Source organism: Sinohyriopsis cumingii, chromosome 9 (assembly GCF_028554795.1).
Source record: "Sinohyriopsis cumingii isolate HCF-2022 chromosome 9, ASM2855479v2, whole genome shotgun sequence".
In the NCBI taxonomy this organism is placed as follows: Eukaryota; Metazoa; Mollusca; class Bivalvia; order Unionida; family Unionidae; genus Sinohyriopsis; species Sinohyriopsis cumingii.
The window spans coordinates 45,960,206-45,977,649 of NC_142969.1; the positions used below are offsets into that span (position 1 = coordinate 45,960,206).

The following is a 17,444-nucleotide window of genomic DNA, read 5'->3' on the forward strand; positions in this document are numbered from 1 at the left end:
GTGTGAATGTAGATTAGTGTGACTATAAACACAAACTCCTTTGCTAAATGTGATTGTATGTAATGGTGTGTTTTGTATATAAAAAACTTTGCTTCACCACATGTTGAAAATATATAAGTGTGTTGTTTTTGTATAAAATATTATTTTAGGTTAGTACTCTCGTCAATGTAGGATATTTGGTAGGTGATATGGGTGGTTGGTGAGAGCGGATGCATTCCTTCACGTCCGTGCTTCATAAATATTAAGTGGAGCGTTCGTCATTTGCGCCATTCAACATTGATTAAGAAAATTGCAAAAACATGGACAAAATGATAAAAATGCAAGAGGTGTTGGATACGATTGGGATGGTGGAGGAAATGTTAGTTAGGATGCATTTTGGGGCTTATATACCGCACAGATTGGTTATAGAGATACAAAATTCTAAGAAAAGGAAACATATATCAAAGAAACTAATTAAACAGGAAAAGAAGGAAAAGGAAGACATAGAGGACGATGAAAGAATGAGTGAGTATAATGCAAAGCTGGAAAAAGAAGAGGAAAATGAGAAGAGTAAAATAAGATGTGATAGAGGTAAAGGAAGAAGAGAAGAAAGACGAGAAGAAAAAGAAAAATGTAGTAGAGGAAATAAGGTGCTAGTAGAGAAACAGAAGAGATGACAGAAAATAGAAGACAAAGAAGAACAAAAAGAAGAAGTTTACCCAAAGGCCCTTTTCAGGACAACTCCATTGACTCGAAACGATTTATTATCTTCCTTAAACTTTTGTTAGTCGATGCTTTGTGTTTGTATATTTGTTTGTTTGTCTATGTCTATATCTATAAAGTTATATGTCCCGTCCCGTCAAGCATTATAGCGTTTTTTTTCCCGCTGTCCCTGTTGCGCACGATTGAGGTCAGCCCGTTGCAGTATTATTGCCATTGTCCATGACGTGACCATGATCTATTCCTATTGTCCCTTGTCCCTGTAATTCCCATTGTCCGTATAGTGCCCCCACTTACTACTAATATATAAGGAAAAAGACGGATTACGCAAAATAAAGAAAAATAATCAAAATACTGTTACTGTGAATTTGAAGAAATTGGATTATGTTAAATACTTTCTTCCTATTTGGTAAAATCAACACACACTGCATACCTGTTCCAATTGCTGGAAGCGAAATTTTTGTGAAGGAATTGCCAACACATTGTTCAAAACAATCACAAAGGGCCGACAATAAAATACGCATGCATTCCATTTTTCCAGTGCGATGTTCAAAACTTCTCCATCTCGGTGTTACTATGTGTCCAATTTGAGATATAGTTCCTTTCAAGGCACCCGATGAAGTAAATAAAACATTTCCGACTTGAAGTTCTTTACCTCCGGTTTTCTTTTGTATATCAGCCACAAGATCGGAACCTGCGGCTTCAAACATGGCTTTAGCAACACCTCCTAAGGGAGATAATTTCTCATTTCCTGGAATGATAGTGACTTCGGTCTTTAGTTTGGTGATGTCTCCTTGAGTCATTTTCACAAGAACGTTTTCCAAACCCGTCAGAGATGCATATGTTTCAAAACCTTCTTTTCCTGTAGATTGATAATTAACAATTCAAAATGCAAAGAAAATTCAATACTAGTCACAAGAGAATAACTGAGTTGTGTTGTGCTGCGCAACGATTGGAAAAGCTGCATATTTTAATACATCGTTTAGATAAATCTAGCATTAAACATGTCATTTAATTTCCATCGCTTTGTTACAAATGTCAGTTTTCATTTGTGGGAACTCTTGAACGGTCAATCATCTGATATAATTCATGAAAATTTAATATTCAAAAACCTTACGTTTATCACAAAACCTACTTCTCGAGTAAACGATGCTAAAATAAATATTCCTAAGAGACTTTGATATATATATATATATATATATATATATATATATATATATATATATATATATATATATATATATATATATAATAATAATAATATAATATGTTATAGTATTTACAAGACGTAATTGTGAGAGAGTCAGCAAGTCATAACAGAATAGAAACTATACTTATTATACAATATCAGCTTAAGAAAACTACAGTTATAGAACCTTTGTATTCATTTGCAGAGTTTGCACTGTCTTCTTCGCAATAAACGAGATCTGTAACATCGGGTTCGTTTTCACATATGACATATTCTTCAGATGCCGAAACATCCTATGAAAAAATAAAACAAAATGGAAATTCTTTTAGTATCCCCGACAAGAAAGTTAAAGTTCACAACTTGTTACCTTGACCATGACTCTTGAACTTTGGGATTTTGTATAACTTACTAGTAAGTTAACTTCGGGTGAAAGTAAGAATGAGCTTTGACTTGACATGCAGTTTGATGGGAGATATTGCTATGGAAACTCCGTTTGAACGATTTTCGCGAGTACATTTAACTTCGTAATAAAGAGGAGAAAAGCAGTATTAAACCAAGCTGTCAGCTTTGAATGCTTTACAAATCGATCCTCATATCTTGTAAAATAGGCGGAAGATATAAAGAGATATACAGACTTCAGACAAAATCTGTATTAAATTCGATTGAAAATAACGCTTGGAGTAGAAGCAAGATGCAAAGTTTTAAAGGAAGCAAATATCTATTATAGATAACTTCTAGATTACTACAGTTCCAGAGACACCAAGAAAAATTACAATCTTATGATTCCCACCGTAGAAACAGATAGCAGACACATGTTTAAAAGAAATTCAGTGAACAGAAAACATGTCTTATTCATTATATGCTATGGATAAGTGTATTTTAAACTTAATTTTGTCCAAAATAATATTTATTTCTACCTGACCTAAAATATTGATTTCGGATTTGTAAACAACATTTGTATATACACCTTGATTTCTTTCATAGGAATCCGGAATGACTGTAGAAAGACGATAATTAATTACTAGGTCATTATTCGAGTGTGTCTGCTGCATACGAATGCATATAACACCCATTAAGTAGCATCATTTTCTGGCGATGTGGGCTTAGGCGTGATGGAAAATGGGTTGGTGTGTGCAGGCAAGGCGATGGGTGCCGTTTACCCGCGGACCTAGATTAGATTCTTCGTAAAGCATGAATTTAAAATGTTCTAACCTATGATAGTATTATATATATATATATATATATATATATATATATATATATATATATATATATATATATATATATATATATATATATATATATATATATATATATATAAGGAAACGAGATTTACCAACTTTCCTTTTTATGCTAATTTTGTACAACAAGTGGTATATCATTGAAACAGCGTACATACTGTACATAAATTTAATATATCACATACAAATACAGTTAATATTTACTACTTGCAGTTGTGTGAGGACCTAGTGAATGAACTCATATCCCCGATAGTGTCCGCTACAAAATGTAGTTACATGCCTTTTGTTGCTGTTCACAATCACCTTTGCGTATTGATAGGTTGACTGTTGACTTATTTTTCCTTCACATTGGTTAAATCGATATAATACACACTTATGATTTAAACATGAAAGATGGTTTTAATAATAAAATTAGGGCACTACAAACACTTGGTTAACTACGCCATTCACATAAACGCTAAGCCATTTACCTACCGGCTCAAGGAAATTAATGTGACGAACCAAAAAGAAGTAATTAAAATATTTTAATATATTAACAGTTGATCTAAGTCATTATTCTGCTTGAGGAACAGCACCACCGACCATAAACTCTCTCTCTCTCTTTCTCACAGACACACACGCGCACGCACGCACGCACGCACACACTCTCTCTGGTAGGCTTCACTTTAAAACTCTCTCGTTCTCATCCTTTGGTCAGTTGGAGTTAACTTTTGTGATCAATCATAAGTCGTGATATCGTGGAATGACATAAACGAAACTCCCCAACGTTTGTTGTTTCATAGATTTTAGCCCGTATCTTGCTACGATGGTCGATCGATCGATCGATCGAGAGAGGCCTTTGGACATTTTCATATTTAATTAAGAATAATTGATTATTATAGACTATATTTTGTTATTTTGTTTAAGAAACAGCAACAAAAACAGCACATTAAATACGTCACAGTCTGTGTACCGCGTAACCGAGCAATTTACCGTATAATGTCGAAGTGGTTTGCAACTTTGTTTCATTGATAAACACTGTAGATAAATCTCTAGGAAAGGGCACTACGACGAACTATATTATTGTAGGTTACTTGATGTAATTTATATTTCAAGGTTTAAATCCAGCCCAAATTCTTTTTCTCTATCACTGCTCATTTTTGCTTAGTTTGTCCTTTATGCATGAGAGAGGAGGGGGAACATAGATCAGAAAGGAATTTGATATGAATTTGTACCATATTAAATTCATTTAGAAAACGAGGACTATTAATACTTTTTATTTTTTTCTTCATACTTCATTGATAATTAATGTGTGAAAATTCACCATTGATCTAAAATCGACTGCAAACGTTTGCAAAACTGTTTAGTTTTGCGTATTACCAAGATTTTAAATGCCATGTTATTTTTAATGCATGTGGTATATATGTGTGTGTGTATGTGTGTGTGTTTGTGTGTATGTGTGTGTGTTTGTGTGTATATCTATCTATCTATCTATCTATCTATCTATCTATCTATCTATATATATATATATATATATATATATATATATATATATATATATATATATATATATATATATATATATATATATATATATATATATATATATATATATATATATATATATTACCAGACGAAAGTCTTCAGGTGCCGCACTTCTACAAATCCTCCTAAAAGTGCTTGAGAAGGGGTCTGTTCTCTTTGTTACCCCTAAAGGATCATTTCCTTCAGCCATTTTCCTTTCCTGTGGACTACATGTGTATATATATTAATCACAAAGCTTCAGTTACAGTCAGTCAAAATTCACACCGGATTTGTTGCAATCTCTTTTCTTGTCACTATCATATCTAGAACATATTTGATAATCTGATTAACTTATTATATAACAACAACGATCCATGTTTGGTCAAGCATATGAGAAGAAAACGATTAAAATATATATATATATATATATATATATATATATATATATATATATATATATATATATATATATATATATATATATATATATATATATATGTATATATATATATAATATTGTGCAAGAAAAAAACAACCTGACGTAAATTAAATTACCTTCTTCATCTGAAGCGACTGATTTAAGGTCTAAAGTGACATACGCGAATGAATCCTCTAATGATATGAGAAAACATTCAGTTAGTAATGAAGATATCAAAGAGTAAATCACTTAAACGTATTTACTAATTATATAACAATGTCATATATGTTCACTATTCAACATTATTTATTTGTACAATAATATACAACGTTGCAGAAGCGAAGCAGCGCTAGCACAAGAGGAAATTATCAATTGGTAATGTGGAACATAAACAAACCAAAAATATTGTAGATGTTTACAATATGATTGATATTATTGGGTACGTACATGGGTTATATTTAACAATGACTGGTCATTTTACGTTGTTTGCGAAGACTCCTTTCTGAAAGATATTTTGTCTAATGCAGTAAGGAGTTTCGCTGTGAAGACCCTCAGATAGATACATTCAATTATTTGAAAAAAAAACGGCTGATTTACAATTTCGTATTTCTACTATAGGACTCTATGCGTTTTATTATAAATTACCACTGGAGGTGTATAATGAGATCTAACAAGAGAAATAATTGGTGTTTACGCGAGAACAGACACGCCTTACTTATATAAAAAATATATAAATGACACTGGTATTCAACAAAGGCAAATATGTGTCTTGGAAAATGCGAGCGATGCGACAGAAAATGTCATTATTGTAGTTTCTGATCTTGGTATAGTACAAAAATTAAAACAAAATATTGACGGATTTTCAAATTAGAAAATGTCTTTATTTTATAAAAGTGTGTTAGCTAAAACCAATTGCACAACAACGTGGAACAGAGATGCCTATTAGTATGCGAAAAGCTGACATACTTTAATTATTGATGTACCGGCTGTGCAGGGTAAAGTCATCATCTGTCGCTAATACAACAATGATTGATAATGAAACAACAGTACAACAGCTGAAATAAATGGCACGTTTGCGTAACATATTAATACCAAATAATATTGAATTTGCTATTGCCACTTAAGCTGCAAGGTATGTTGGTGTAAAAGTACTGCAATAATAAGTACCTGAATATAAATTGCGTATTCGTTGTAGTGAATTCGAAAATCACCCGGCAATTATCCCGAACACATACAGCTGAGGTTAACACGCTCGACAACTGTTTTGAAATATGATACATGGAATCCCATCTGTATTAAAATATATGGTACCTTTGTAGCTAAGGTCGGATATTGTCGTTAATGTGCATTTGGTTGTGCCTGTAAGTCGTGACGAGGATAAAATTAAAACTAATTCACCGTAGATTCATATAGGTGCCCGTACAATCCTAAACATTAAAGACATCAAAGCCATTAAATATGAACTTGATAAAGGAATTGATAAGATTCTCAAGACGTTGGAAAATACACCATAGGATTATGATGGACTCTTGACAGACGTCATCAGGTCAAGTTATATATTTCCTCATATCAACCGTTTCTGGGATAGTTACATTCCAAGACCAGCATGGTTTCCGCTACAGTCAATGGCATATGTTTCCAATGGTCATTTTGTCATCATTATAACCTGCTAGTGATAATAAAGTCCAGTCTCGAAAATACCTGCATCATCTGGGTAAGATTAATTGTGGAAATATTGGATTTCTTGTGCAAGTCTCAAAGGCCACACTGAACAAATTTGAAACATATAACCCATGTGTCGCTGCTTATGTGTGTTGGGATAAAGACTTGGACAGCATGAAATGATTCTGATTGATTTGTTGTTGCTAAGCGATATGATTTATTCAGAGTCACTATCTCGTTACGTATGAATAGGAATCTTGACCAGTTGCTTTACCGAGACATCAAGCACACATTAAAAATACCTATAAAACTTGTTTCTGAGCTTTTTTCAACGATTATGTTAGTAAAATCATTTGCTAAGGAACCGTGATAATCTTTTGTCGAATCGTACTAGCCACGTTTAAACCAATTACACGTTTGACTTAATTATTCACTGCTGCTATGACTAATATAAGTTGTACTACCCACTCGTAAGATTGCTCTTGGGGATAAGCTCCCTGAGTACTAGCACTCCGAAATATCATCAATAATTATGTGCATACTGATGGCCGAATAACCGTTTCGCAAGTGTGATATGAAATCGTTCCACAATAGCTTGATCACGACGTATATTGACATGTCGATCTCGAACTCATACTCGATATTTTGTCAACAGCGCAGCAACAAATCCACGAATGTTCTTTCTGGGATCCGCTTGTAGGAATCGTGGCCATGTTAGAGGTCCGGATGAATCTCCGACACATGCAGAATCTTTTGTCGACACGTATTTCGTGGTGTCTTCCTTGATACGATAATGTGAGGGAAATAGGGTATTAGCCTGGTGAATTTCATTAGGCGTATTTACATTAAACCAAACACGTGCAATGTTTCTTAGTACTGGTAGTTAATTTTGCAGAAGCGATAACGCACATGAGTCTAAATTAATCATTGACAACAGCACCATATCAATAACATTTCATGGTATTGATGGCCTTGCAAACATTCATTCAACTGGATGTGCCTCTGATCATTTGTCCGATGAATTTCGTGACATGTTTGCGCGAATCAGTTGCTAACGACCCCTATAGTTTTTTCACTATTGGTTTGACAGGTGGGCTGGACACGAACGTGTCTCAAATATATGTCGTTGATGAGGTCTACCAAAGAATTTCTTTGTTGAGCGGTAAAGACTCTGAAATTCATATACGTGAAAATAAACACACATTTGTTTCTGTCATTGCAATTGAAAAAAAAAATGCATTCGATTCGGCTGTAGAGTTGGTAACGTATTGATGAAACCATTCGACAATGACTGTCATAATAGGTGATTACAAATATGGCAGTGGGATGTTGATTTGGATGGCACGTTTTCACGCAATGGTATCTGACAAAATCAATAATGCAATAGTTGGCATTAATGTTTCACTGCAAGATGAAATAACACAGAGAACCGAGTTACTAGTAAAATAATAACGTGCAGAAATGCTGCGGTTTGACAGGTCTCATGGCAACAACAACCATCGTAGGAGCACCAGTCGGGCTATTTCTATAATAACGGGGTCTCTGGTAGTGATAACAAATTAATTTCGATACGTCATATTCACGAATATGAGCCTATTCATGACTGCTGTAGCGCCACATAGAAGTCTTAATACGATTAGTAAAATGTATTCGGTGGCTATCGAAGATAAAATAATTAATCGCAGACGAATTCGAGACTGCGTTGGAGAAAATGGAAATTCGCTTACAACTCCGAGAACATATAAGGAATATCGTAACGGATTTACAGACGATAAAAGTCAAGTAAAACAATATTTAATTTCGTGAAAATAGTATATGTCATGATTACTAAAATAGTAAATGTCATCGGGGATAGAGGCTTTAACCTATGTCAGGAATGTTATGAATATTAATTCAATTATTTGTTTGTCAGTATTAAATTTTTGTTATTCAATTGCATGCTATTATAAGGTAACTTTATCTTATGAGTTTGACATTTATTTTCAAAAATTCCGTTAAATTCTATTTGACCTGACTGTTATAATATAGAAACGCTGTATTTAGTTGCTGACCTTGATTCAGAACCAGTAAGGACTCTGGCCAACAACTTTTGTTATTCTTTCCCAGAGTAAGAACCATTTATTTAAATTAAGATGTTAGGCATGTAAAAAGCTTCAATTTTGTTCTGGAAGGGTGACCATGTGACCCTCATCCGGGAATCTGTTTTGCGTCTTAAAACAGTGTATAGCTGTTTTCTGGATATAATTTGGGCATTAAGGCTCTAAACCATTGACAGTCGGAAAAAGATGAAAGAGAGACAGATGCAAATGCAAATGCAATTAAAGAAGGAAGAGAGGGAATATCAATTTAAAATAAAAATAATTGAACTGGCACGTGAAAAGCACATTCCCGTTTCATATAATAATTCAAATTGTTGATGTTACTAAGAATATTAGGTTTGTGTCTCCTTTTAGAGAAAAAGAAGCAGACAAATATTTTCCTCGTTTTGAAAAACAAAATGCGGAAAATTTGAAATGGCCAAGGAAGCATTGGACTCAATTATTACAATGTGAACTTACTGTTAAAGCTAGTGATATTTACCATTCACTGTCAGTACAGCAAAGTGCTGACTATGATCTGGTTATGGAATGCATCTTAAAAGGTTATGAGATAGTCCCTGAGGCTGGACAAACTCATATCTAACTTGAAAAAGATAAAGAGCAGTTATTTGATAGAGGGTGTTTAGCCAAGAAAGATGACCAAGATTATAAAAGTCTCAAGCAACTTGTATTCCTAAAAAGTTCAAGATCTGTATCCATAGTGACAATAAGACTTATCTTGATGAGCATAATGTCAAAACCTTGGAAAATGCTGCTCGTGCCGCTGACAAGTATTCTTAGCATATAAAGATCCTTTTGTAGGCAAATCTTCCACTCAGCAGTCTTTTGTATAAAGATATTACAGTCTAATACGAGCTCTTCTAAATCTCACTCTGGCACAACTTTTAGAAATCAAGCTTCTGATAAGCTTGATCAAAACTACTTGTCTCTTCCTACATGTACCTATGGCAAGAAGAAATGACACGTTATTTCCGATTGTCGAAAATTAAAAATAAGCATCAGAATTAAGACAATCATGTATTGAAAGCAATACACTTTCTGGGTCTAATAAACCCCAATCCGATTTTATTATGGAGAACTATGAACCATTGATGTCGAAGGGTTCTAGATCACTTTTGGGTGATTCAGCCAATCCCATTCCTAATAAAGTCTCAATGGACACACGAACTTCTCGGAGTTTTTGTTATCAGGTACCTTGCGTTTTTCTGAGACGTCTTCTTCGAATGATAGTGTTTTATTCAGGGAGTAGATTCCGACTTTGTTAATATTCCTCTCCATTGTGTAAAGTTTTTACAAAACATTGTCTCAGGACCCGAGACAGTCGGACTTGTGTTTTCTTTACCCTTTGAGGGCATTCATTTGTTACTAGGCAGCGACCTAGCTGGAGACAATGCTGTCATTAATCAACTTATAAGCTTTGTTTGGATCAGAAAGTCGATCATATTGAAAAAGAATTCCCTGATTTATACCCAGCTTGTACAGTTATACTAGAGCTATGGCAAAGAAAGCTCTTGTGAATGATGTTGATTAGGAACGTATTCCTTTAGCTGACTTATAAATATGACAAGCTTTTGATGAGGTACCTTTTACTCCTTGTTTGTGTCAATCAAAAGGCGTTGATCACAGTGATCCTCTTTAACTATCAGTCTCTTTATTCTAATCAGGGTGACAAACGACAGTCACTTGTCGTCAAATAGAAAAAGATCCAGAGATCTCCTGTTCGTTTCAAAGGACCATTAGTGAAATTGAAGCCACTGAAGTACATGTATGTTATTTCGTTACAAATGGAATTCTTATTATAATATGGGGACCTCCCGAGGTACCTGCTGGTTACGAGTGATCAATGAACTATCAAATTGTATTTCTAAAATCGTACAGACAGGAAATTCTTAGTCTGGCCCATGAAACTCCTTTGGCTGGTCATTTAGAGATTAATCAGACTTATCTCAAAATCTTGACTCACCTCTATAAGTCAAAAATTAAAAGTAATCTTTGTAAATACTGTAGATCTTGTCATACTTGTCAAATGGTACGAAAAGCCAATCAGATGATATTTAAGGCTCATATACAACCTATTCCTGCCTTTGACGAATCATTTAGCAGAATCACGGTAGACTGTGTCGGTCCCTTACTTATGATCAAGTCATGTAATCAATACTTGTTGACCATAATGTGTGCGTTAACAAGGTTCCCATAGGCAATTCGTTTAAGCAATATTACATTCAAAACAATAGTAAAACCTTTCATAAAGATTTTTGTTGCTCAATTTGGCCATCCCAATTCTGATCAATCTGATCAATGGTCAAATTATACGTTGGGAATTTTATAGCTAATTATGTTTGAATTTGGCATTCAGCAATCCAAGTCAAAAATGAAATAATGGTTTGAAAAAAAATAGAATTGAGGGAACTTCTGAGTTTGGTAATAGAGTTCTGTCTCTCTTGCTCATTCTTCAAAACTGTCCTCAGATTAAGTATTAAAGCCCTTAAAAAGTTAAAAAGAAAATGAATTAGATAAATTATAATAACAGTGCTCTGTGATTTAGATAAATTAAAGGAGTGCCAGCATACTGAGAGAGGTAGAGACAGCCATGTTAATCATACAATTAATTCAGCTACACCTGTCCCACTCATCGATAATTTAAGTGAAGGAATGCAATCGGACACTGTTGACTTTGAAGCAACAAATCTTAGGAATTCAAAGATTATGAATATTGCGAACCAGCAAATTTCATAATTGCAACAACAAAAAAGGAATGAACTTAAACAGTTATTATTTGAATATAAGCTCCTATTTCCAGATGATCCTTCAAGAACAATTTTTTTTTCTCATGACGTTGAAATTTTAAAATCCAAACCTGTCACCCATACAAGATGAACCCTGTCAAAGAGGAATACTTGAAAAAAGAAATTCAGTCTTTGCTGGAGAATGATTTCATAAAGCACATAAAAAGTGACTGGTGTTCAGCATGTATACTTGTTCCGAAACCAGATAAAACAGTCCGCATGTGCACGGATTTTAGAAGATGAACAGTGTGACTAAAACAGATTAATTTGCATTACCCAGAACCAATGACTGCATTAATAAAATTGAAAATGCCAAGTATGTCATCAAATTTGACTTTCTGAAAGGATTTTGGCAAATTCAACTGACGGAAAGGGCAAATTTCGGCATTCGTGACTCCATACGGACTTTATGAATATAAAGTGATGCCGTATGGGACGAAGGGTTCGTCAAGTACTCTTCAAAGTTTAATGAATATGATTACATCTAGTCCAGATAAGTATGATGCTTGCATCGATGATGTCATCATGAATAACGACACATGGAAAGCACATTTAGCATTAATTCTGAAATTCTTTGACAGACTCACTGATACAAGTTTGACAATTAATTTATCCAACAGTGTGTTCTAACGTGCTAGTGTAACATTTCTAGGATATATCGTGGGGCATGTGCCCGTCAGTAGAAATCAACTGATGCAATATTTAGACATGGCCGGATACTATTGGAAATTTTGTTCCAATTTTTCTATAATTTCGGATCCCCTGACAAATTGATATAATTGTCTTATTTGTTTGTAACTAGATGCTGACCTGGATTCAGGACCATTATGAGTTCTGGCAAACAAATTTTAAAACTTTTTTCTTATTTTTCTTTCCCAGAGTAAGAACCATTGTTTTCAATTAAGGAGTACGTGATGTAAAAAGCTTCTATTTTGTTTTGGAAAGATGACCATGTGACCCTCATACGGGAATCTGTTTTGAGTCTTAAATTCGTGCATAACTGTTTTCTGGATAGAATTTGGGCATTCAGGCTCTAAACCATTGACACATAAATGTGTTTTGTTGTGACCAGTATTTATTTTATGGAATAAAAGTGATTCTTTTCGCTGGAAATATATAAGTGCTCATACAGAATTCTTGGACAAAGACATTCATTGAAATTTATTCGTAATTCAAAATTGGATTAATTTTTTTCTATGATTCAACAATGAACTTTTGACAGAACAGCACTTTAAACGTTGCAACAGACGTCATCGCCTTCTTTTTTGGATTTCATCGCGACTCGAACTCATTCATTTAGGACTTTTTAGTAATAGGACTTCTATTTTTTAATTCTGGGATTAATTTTAGATTTGATTCGTAAAACCGTGAGTTCATTTTCTCATTTTTGCCTTCTTTTTCTAAGGAAATAAATTATTTGTTAAATTTTACAAATCTTCTTGTCTTGACTCTTTTCTGTTAAGTTTTGTAAGTGCGTAAACACGTAACAGGAATGAAAATGCAAAAATATATAATGATATCACTAGTTCATTCCGGCATGAAAATTATATTCTTCACAAAGACAAATTCTTCATATAGGTTGATGGGCGAGGGATACTGGGACATCTAATCTATCTCGATTATAACTTGTCACTTATCTAAATCATTCAGGATATATACACTTGTATGACCCGCCATTTTATATACGCTACACGACAAAGATAATAGAATTTGATTAGTCAATCGCAAGTTCATACGAGGTCGTATCCGTAATCAGATGTATATTCAGTTAGATGCACTTGATGTGATGTCAGAGGTAAGTGCTATTTATTTCTGTTGCAATCGTGACTGCCTTCTACATCGTATTTTATGTAATAAATGCTTTAGTTGTGCATGCCATATGTAATACCTTTTACTTAATACTTTGTAAAATAATATTTCACATGTTTTGGATACATTGTATAACTGGGGTGAAATTCAATTTTAAACAAAAGATGTAAACCGAGACCTTTCAACCTACTAACAGATGTAATTCGTGTCATTTTCTCAAATAGTACATCATTGTGTAACTTACAGAAGGAGATATCCATCATGGTCATGTATGAAATACAATTGTACACCAAGCTAATTTCATCAAATAAGGTCACAGGCAGCAAAACGGGGTTGTGATCAATTATTGCTTAGGGTGTATAAAACCCTAGACCAGTGCTGTCTATCCTTGTTGACACCATATATAGCTGCTCTAGCCCTGGCGGGCCATGCGGCCCACGGGTTGGATAGCACTGCCCTAGACATGTGATATTGGAGCGTTGTTCGCAAGCACCAGAGTTCTCGTCTACATTGCCATGCGCTCAGCATCACGAAAAGAAGGACGTACGTAAGGACTCGAATAAAACTAATTCTCTAGGCAATAGGGAATTGAGAGAGAGAGAGAGAGAGAGAGATCGAGAGATCGAGAGATCTTAAATTTATAGATCTTACCCGTCTGGACAAATATTTATAAATGGCCCAATAAAATTCGCAGTCTCTTCAACTTTGCTTGCAATGCCGCTGATTTCATGCAGGTGACAAAACTTAGAACTACTTTGGGAGCAAACATCCCAGTTATGTCATACGTCATACACATATCTAGAATCAACAAGGACTAAGTCCAATAGTCGATAAATTAGGACGTTTTAGTTTCAACAGTGGAGCTGGCTACCTTGAGTATTAACGAAACTGTTGATTATGTGTCTGCAAAATAACAAGTAACAAAAAATGAAAACAGTTCTTAATCAGGTCACTTATATAGAAATGTCTTTCTGAAATATATTTGATGAGAACCATTACGTTTCTAATAAGTATTTTTTTTTAGAATTTAGACAGACGATAACTCAGCTCAATTAACAGCCTAATATGACGCCTACCCCTAAGAAAATATTACCCAAATCCCCTAGGTAGATTGCTGAAAAAATACATTTTAAAAGCAATTTGATAAACATGTTATTCAAAAACATTTGCGTATAAACTTTATTTTGGCTTGAAAAGACATTTGGTCATATTTTTAATATTTGCATCTTTCTTACTTTTGCATGTTACAGAAAGAAACAAAAATTTTGGGACGATTATACGTTTTTATGAGACATATCTTTGTATCATAATTTTTGGTCACGCTGACTACATGTACTGATCGTTTATTTACAGCCGCCTGGGTTATTAGAACCATTGCCTATTCTTGTAGATCATTTGGTTTATTTTATTTAAATATAACATGGGTGAAAAGAAAGAGATTTGATATAAAACGAATCGGAAAGAAAGTTAGTCATCGGTTAGACAATATTCTATCACGTGATACCTATGATATCGTATGGTGGTGTACTCGAAAGGCATACTGGCACTGAAACCTCGAGGGCCACATAAACATCAATTTATGTATCAAATACATATTTCACGACCCAGTGGTATTCAACTTGCATATGTCGTATAACTAATCCTTCGACCACTCTTCAGTCGAAATTCACACTCTGAGGGCGATTTGCGCATATTTATCTTCTGTCATGGTGGTTGACATACGGAAATCACGTTGCTGAACTTACCATTGTTGTCAAATGTATGTACTTTATGGTATAACGGTACCAATTGCGCAAGTCCAGGTGGGCGGAGCTTAAGGTGTATGGAACATTGTATTCAGAATTAAAGAACAACACTAGCTGTGATTGGTGCATTATGTAAAAGTTGTACTTTCTGTTTGGCTTAAAAAAATGTTGAGCCTCTTGGCAACATGTGAGTTTGTGTTAATTTCTATCTAGATCATATTTTGTATTTTTTATGATTTTTAAAAATATGATACACATGGCTGAAAATGTGCTTGTTGTGACTAGATAACTCTTACCCCTGTCTAGTTCCAGTAGAGTTATCTCTCTTAAATGCAATGGAGTACCTGGTTATGTCATTGTCAAATTGACAATCTAGCATTGTTCAATATGACAGTGTGACATGCATGCCCAAGTAGGACAGAAAGTATATTTATTTCACAAAACATTAGCATTGAGGTATATGGAAAAACAATTGGTACCGTGATACCTTATGGACATTTCTTCTTCTCGATATTGCTGTCATAACTGAAAATATTTCAAGCTGACGAATTTTCCGTTTCACCTCTACTGATTCTTTATCGATTGTATCCGAGACTAATATTCATGTTAAATAAACAACCCTTGATTAAGTGTAATCTTTCCTTTCTTTCGTCTTTTGTCTTTGATGTCATGTACCTTGAGTCTGAGTCCCACATATAGTGCAATGAGTGGGAGTAAGCGTCAGTTTCATTTAAATATTTTTAAAGAGGCCAAATTATGATAAATTATTCAGTAGCTATCACCTCAGGCCTGAATCCTGGTTATCGAATAGCTTATCTCGGCATACATATTATGCAGTGATTTATATATATTCCAAATGCCGAAGTAAAAACGTGAACAATGCCAACAAATCAGCATATTCAGTAGGTTGATTCTCCGAGTTGCATGTAATATTAAAATGTTACATCCGTCTCAAATTAATCATACTAAAAGTGTACACAGAGGTGTGAGTGCGTGCGTGCATGCGTGTGTGTGTGTGTGAGAGAGAGAGAGAGAGAGAGAGAGAGAGAGCAGGGGGTCCATAACTTTGAGCTTGACTTCTTAGCAAAGATCGAGGTGGGCGAGACATTAAGTTAGAAAGTTGAAAAAGATTTCAGGTTTTAAAAGCAATTTAAATATAATGTACATCATATGTGCTTTAATACACTTTGATGGGCTTGATTTCAGTCAACGATTGTCTGTAATGGATTTCATTATTTAGTTCGAACCAAATTGAAAAATTGCATACCAGTCTAATGCATAATTTTCCCTAGTCAGGGGTCATAAATCCATTGTGACCCTTGACAAATATATCTAACAACATTATTTTGAACAACGTCTCTCTTGCTAATTAAATGTTATTGTTTATAGCAAGCAGATTTTATTGAATAATCACATAGCTTGATACTTTGACCTCTTGAGACTTGAATGTGGTTACTTCCAACATGTCCGTGTACCCTGATTGGAAAGAAAAACGTTTCGGAAAGGTTTAATGTCGTTAAAATTCACATGATGCATGTGTTGTTGTCTACTGCATCTACTGGATTCTGGTCACAGTTACATCCGATCAGGTTACTTAAGGACTTTGACAGAGTTTGGTATTGTAGCAATAGCTGTTATCACAATCCAATGAACCATTCTGCTTAATATTTGTTTTAAAACACTCTTAAAATAAAGTAGAAATTTTGAATCAGAATCATTGGAATGAAGTTTGCACAGTTGATCTTAAGTGCACGGCATATGTCCCACACATGCAAATGTCCATCCTCGTTTATAAGCTTTTGGAGATCAGATAATTTCACCTTTTATGATACATATATTTGACCTGTGAGGTACGTACTTAGCTGTGTTCATTTTAACTTTACAAAACTGTTATTTCCAGCATGAATTAGCTTACTAATGGCAATTTATTTTAATTTAGTACATCGTCACTTTATTTCCCTCTATAATACTGAGTACTAACTGCTGTACCAACGATTAAACCTCACCATTCCCACATTACATTAAAGTTTATGATAACAAGTGTACCAACTTATATATTTAGTTTGCAAATGACTGAACATAATTTGATAAAAATGCTTCTAGAAACCTCTTATATGTTGTAAATTAATATTTACTTTAATACATGCCCATTGTGCCACATTCTAAGTGTCACTATGTAAAGTTTAATGTTTTCTTTCCTTGTGCTTATACATTTGAAATCTCAGCTCATATTAACTTCATTTACCTAAATCTTACTGATGTATAAATAAGATTGGTGTATTTTCTGGTATCA

At 34.1% G+C, this 17,444-nt stretch overlaps 1 protein-coding gene across 1 annotated transcript in view; it reads right to left on the reverse strand.

Annotated features, from left to right (window-relative positions):
• LOC149791734 (protein mono-ADP-ribosyltransferase PARP14-like) overlaps nt 1-14,174 on the reverse strand; it is a 29,123-nt gene extending 14,949 nt beyond the window's left edge. The window contains exons 1-4 of the mRNA XM_089969247.1: nt 14,058-14,174; nt 4,739-4,859; nt 2,076-2,181; nt 1,133-1,561 (exon numbers count right to left, since the gene is read on the reverse strand). Coding sequence (XP_089825373.1) covers nt 1,133-1,561; nt 2,076-2,181; nt 4,739-4,843 — 640 coding nt within the window. The 5' untranslated portion in view covers nt 4,844-4,859; nt 14,058-14,174. The remainder of the gene's footprint in view (nt 1-1,132; nt 1,562-2,075; nt 2,182-4,738; nt 4,860-14,057) is intronic.
• Between the last annotated feature and the right edge of the window lie 3,270 nt (nt 14,175-17,444).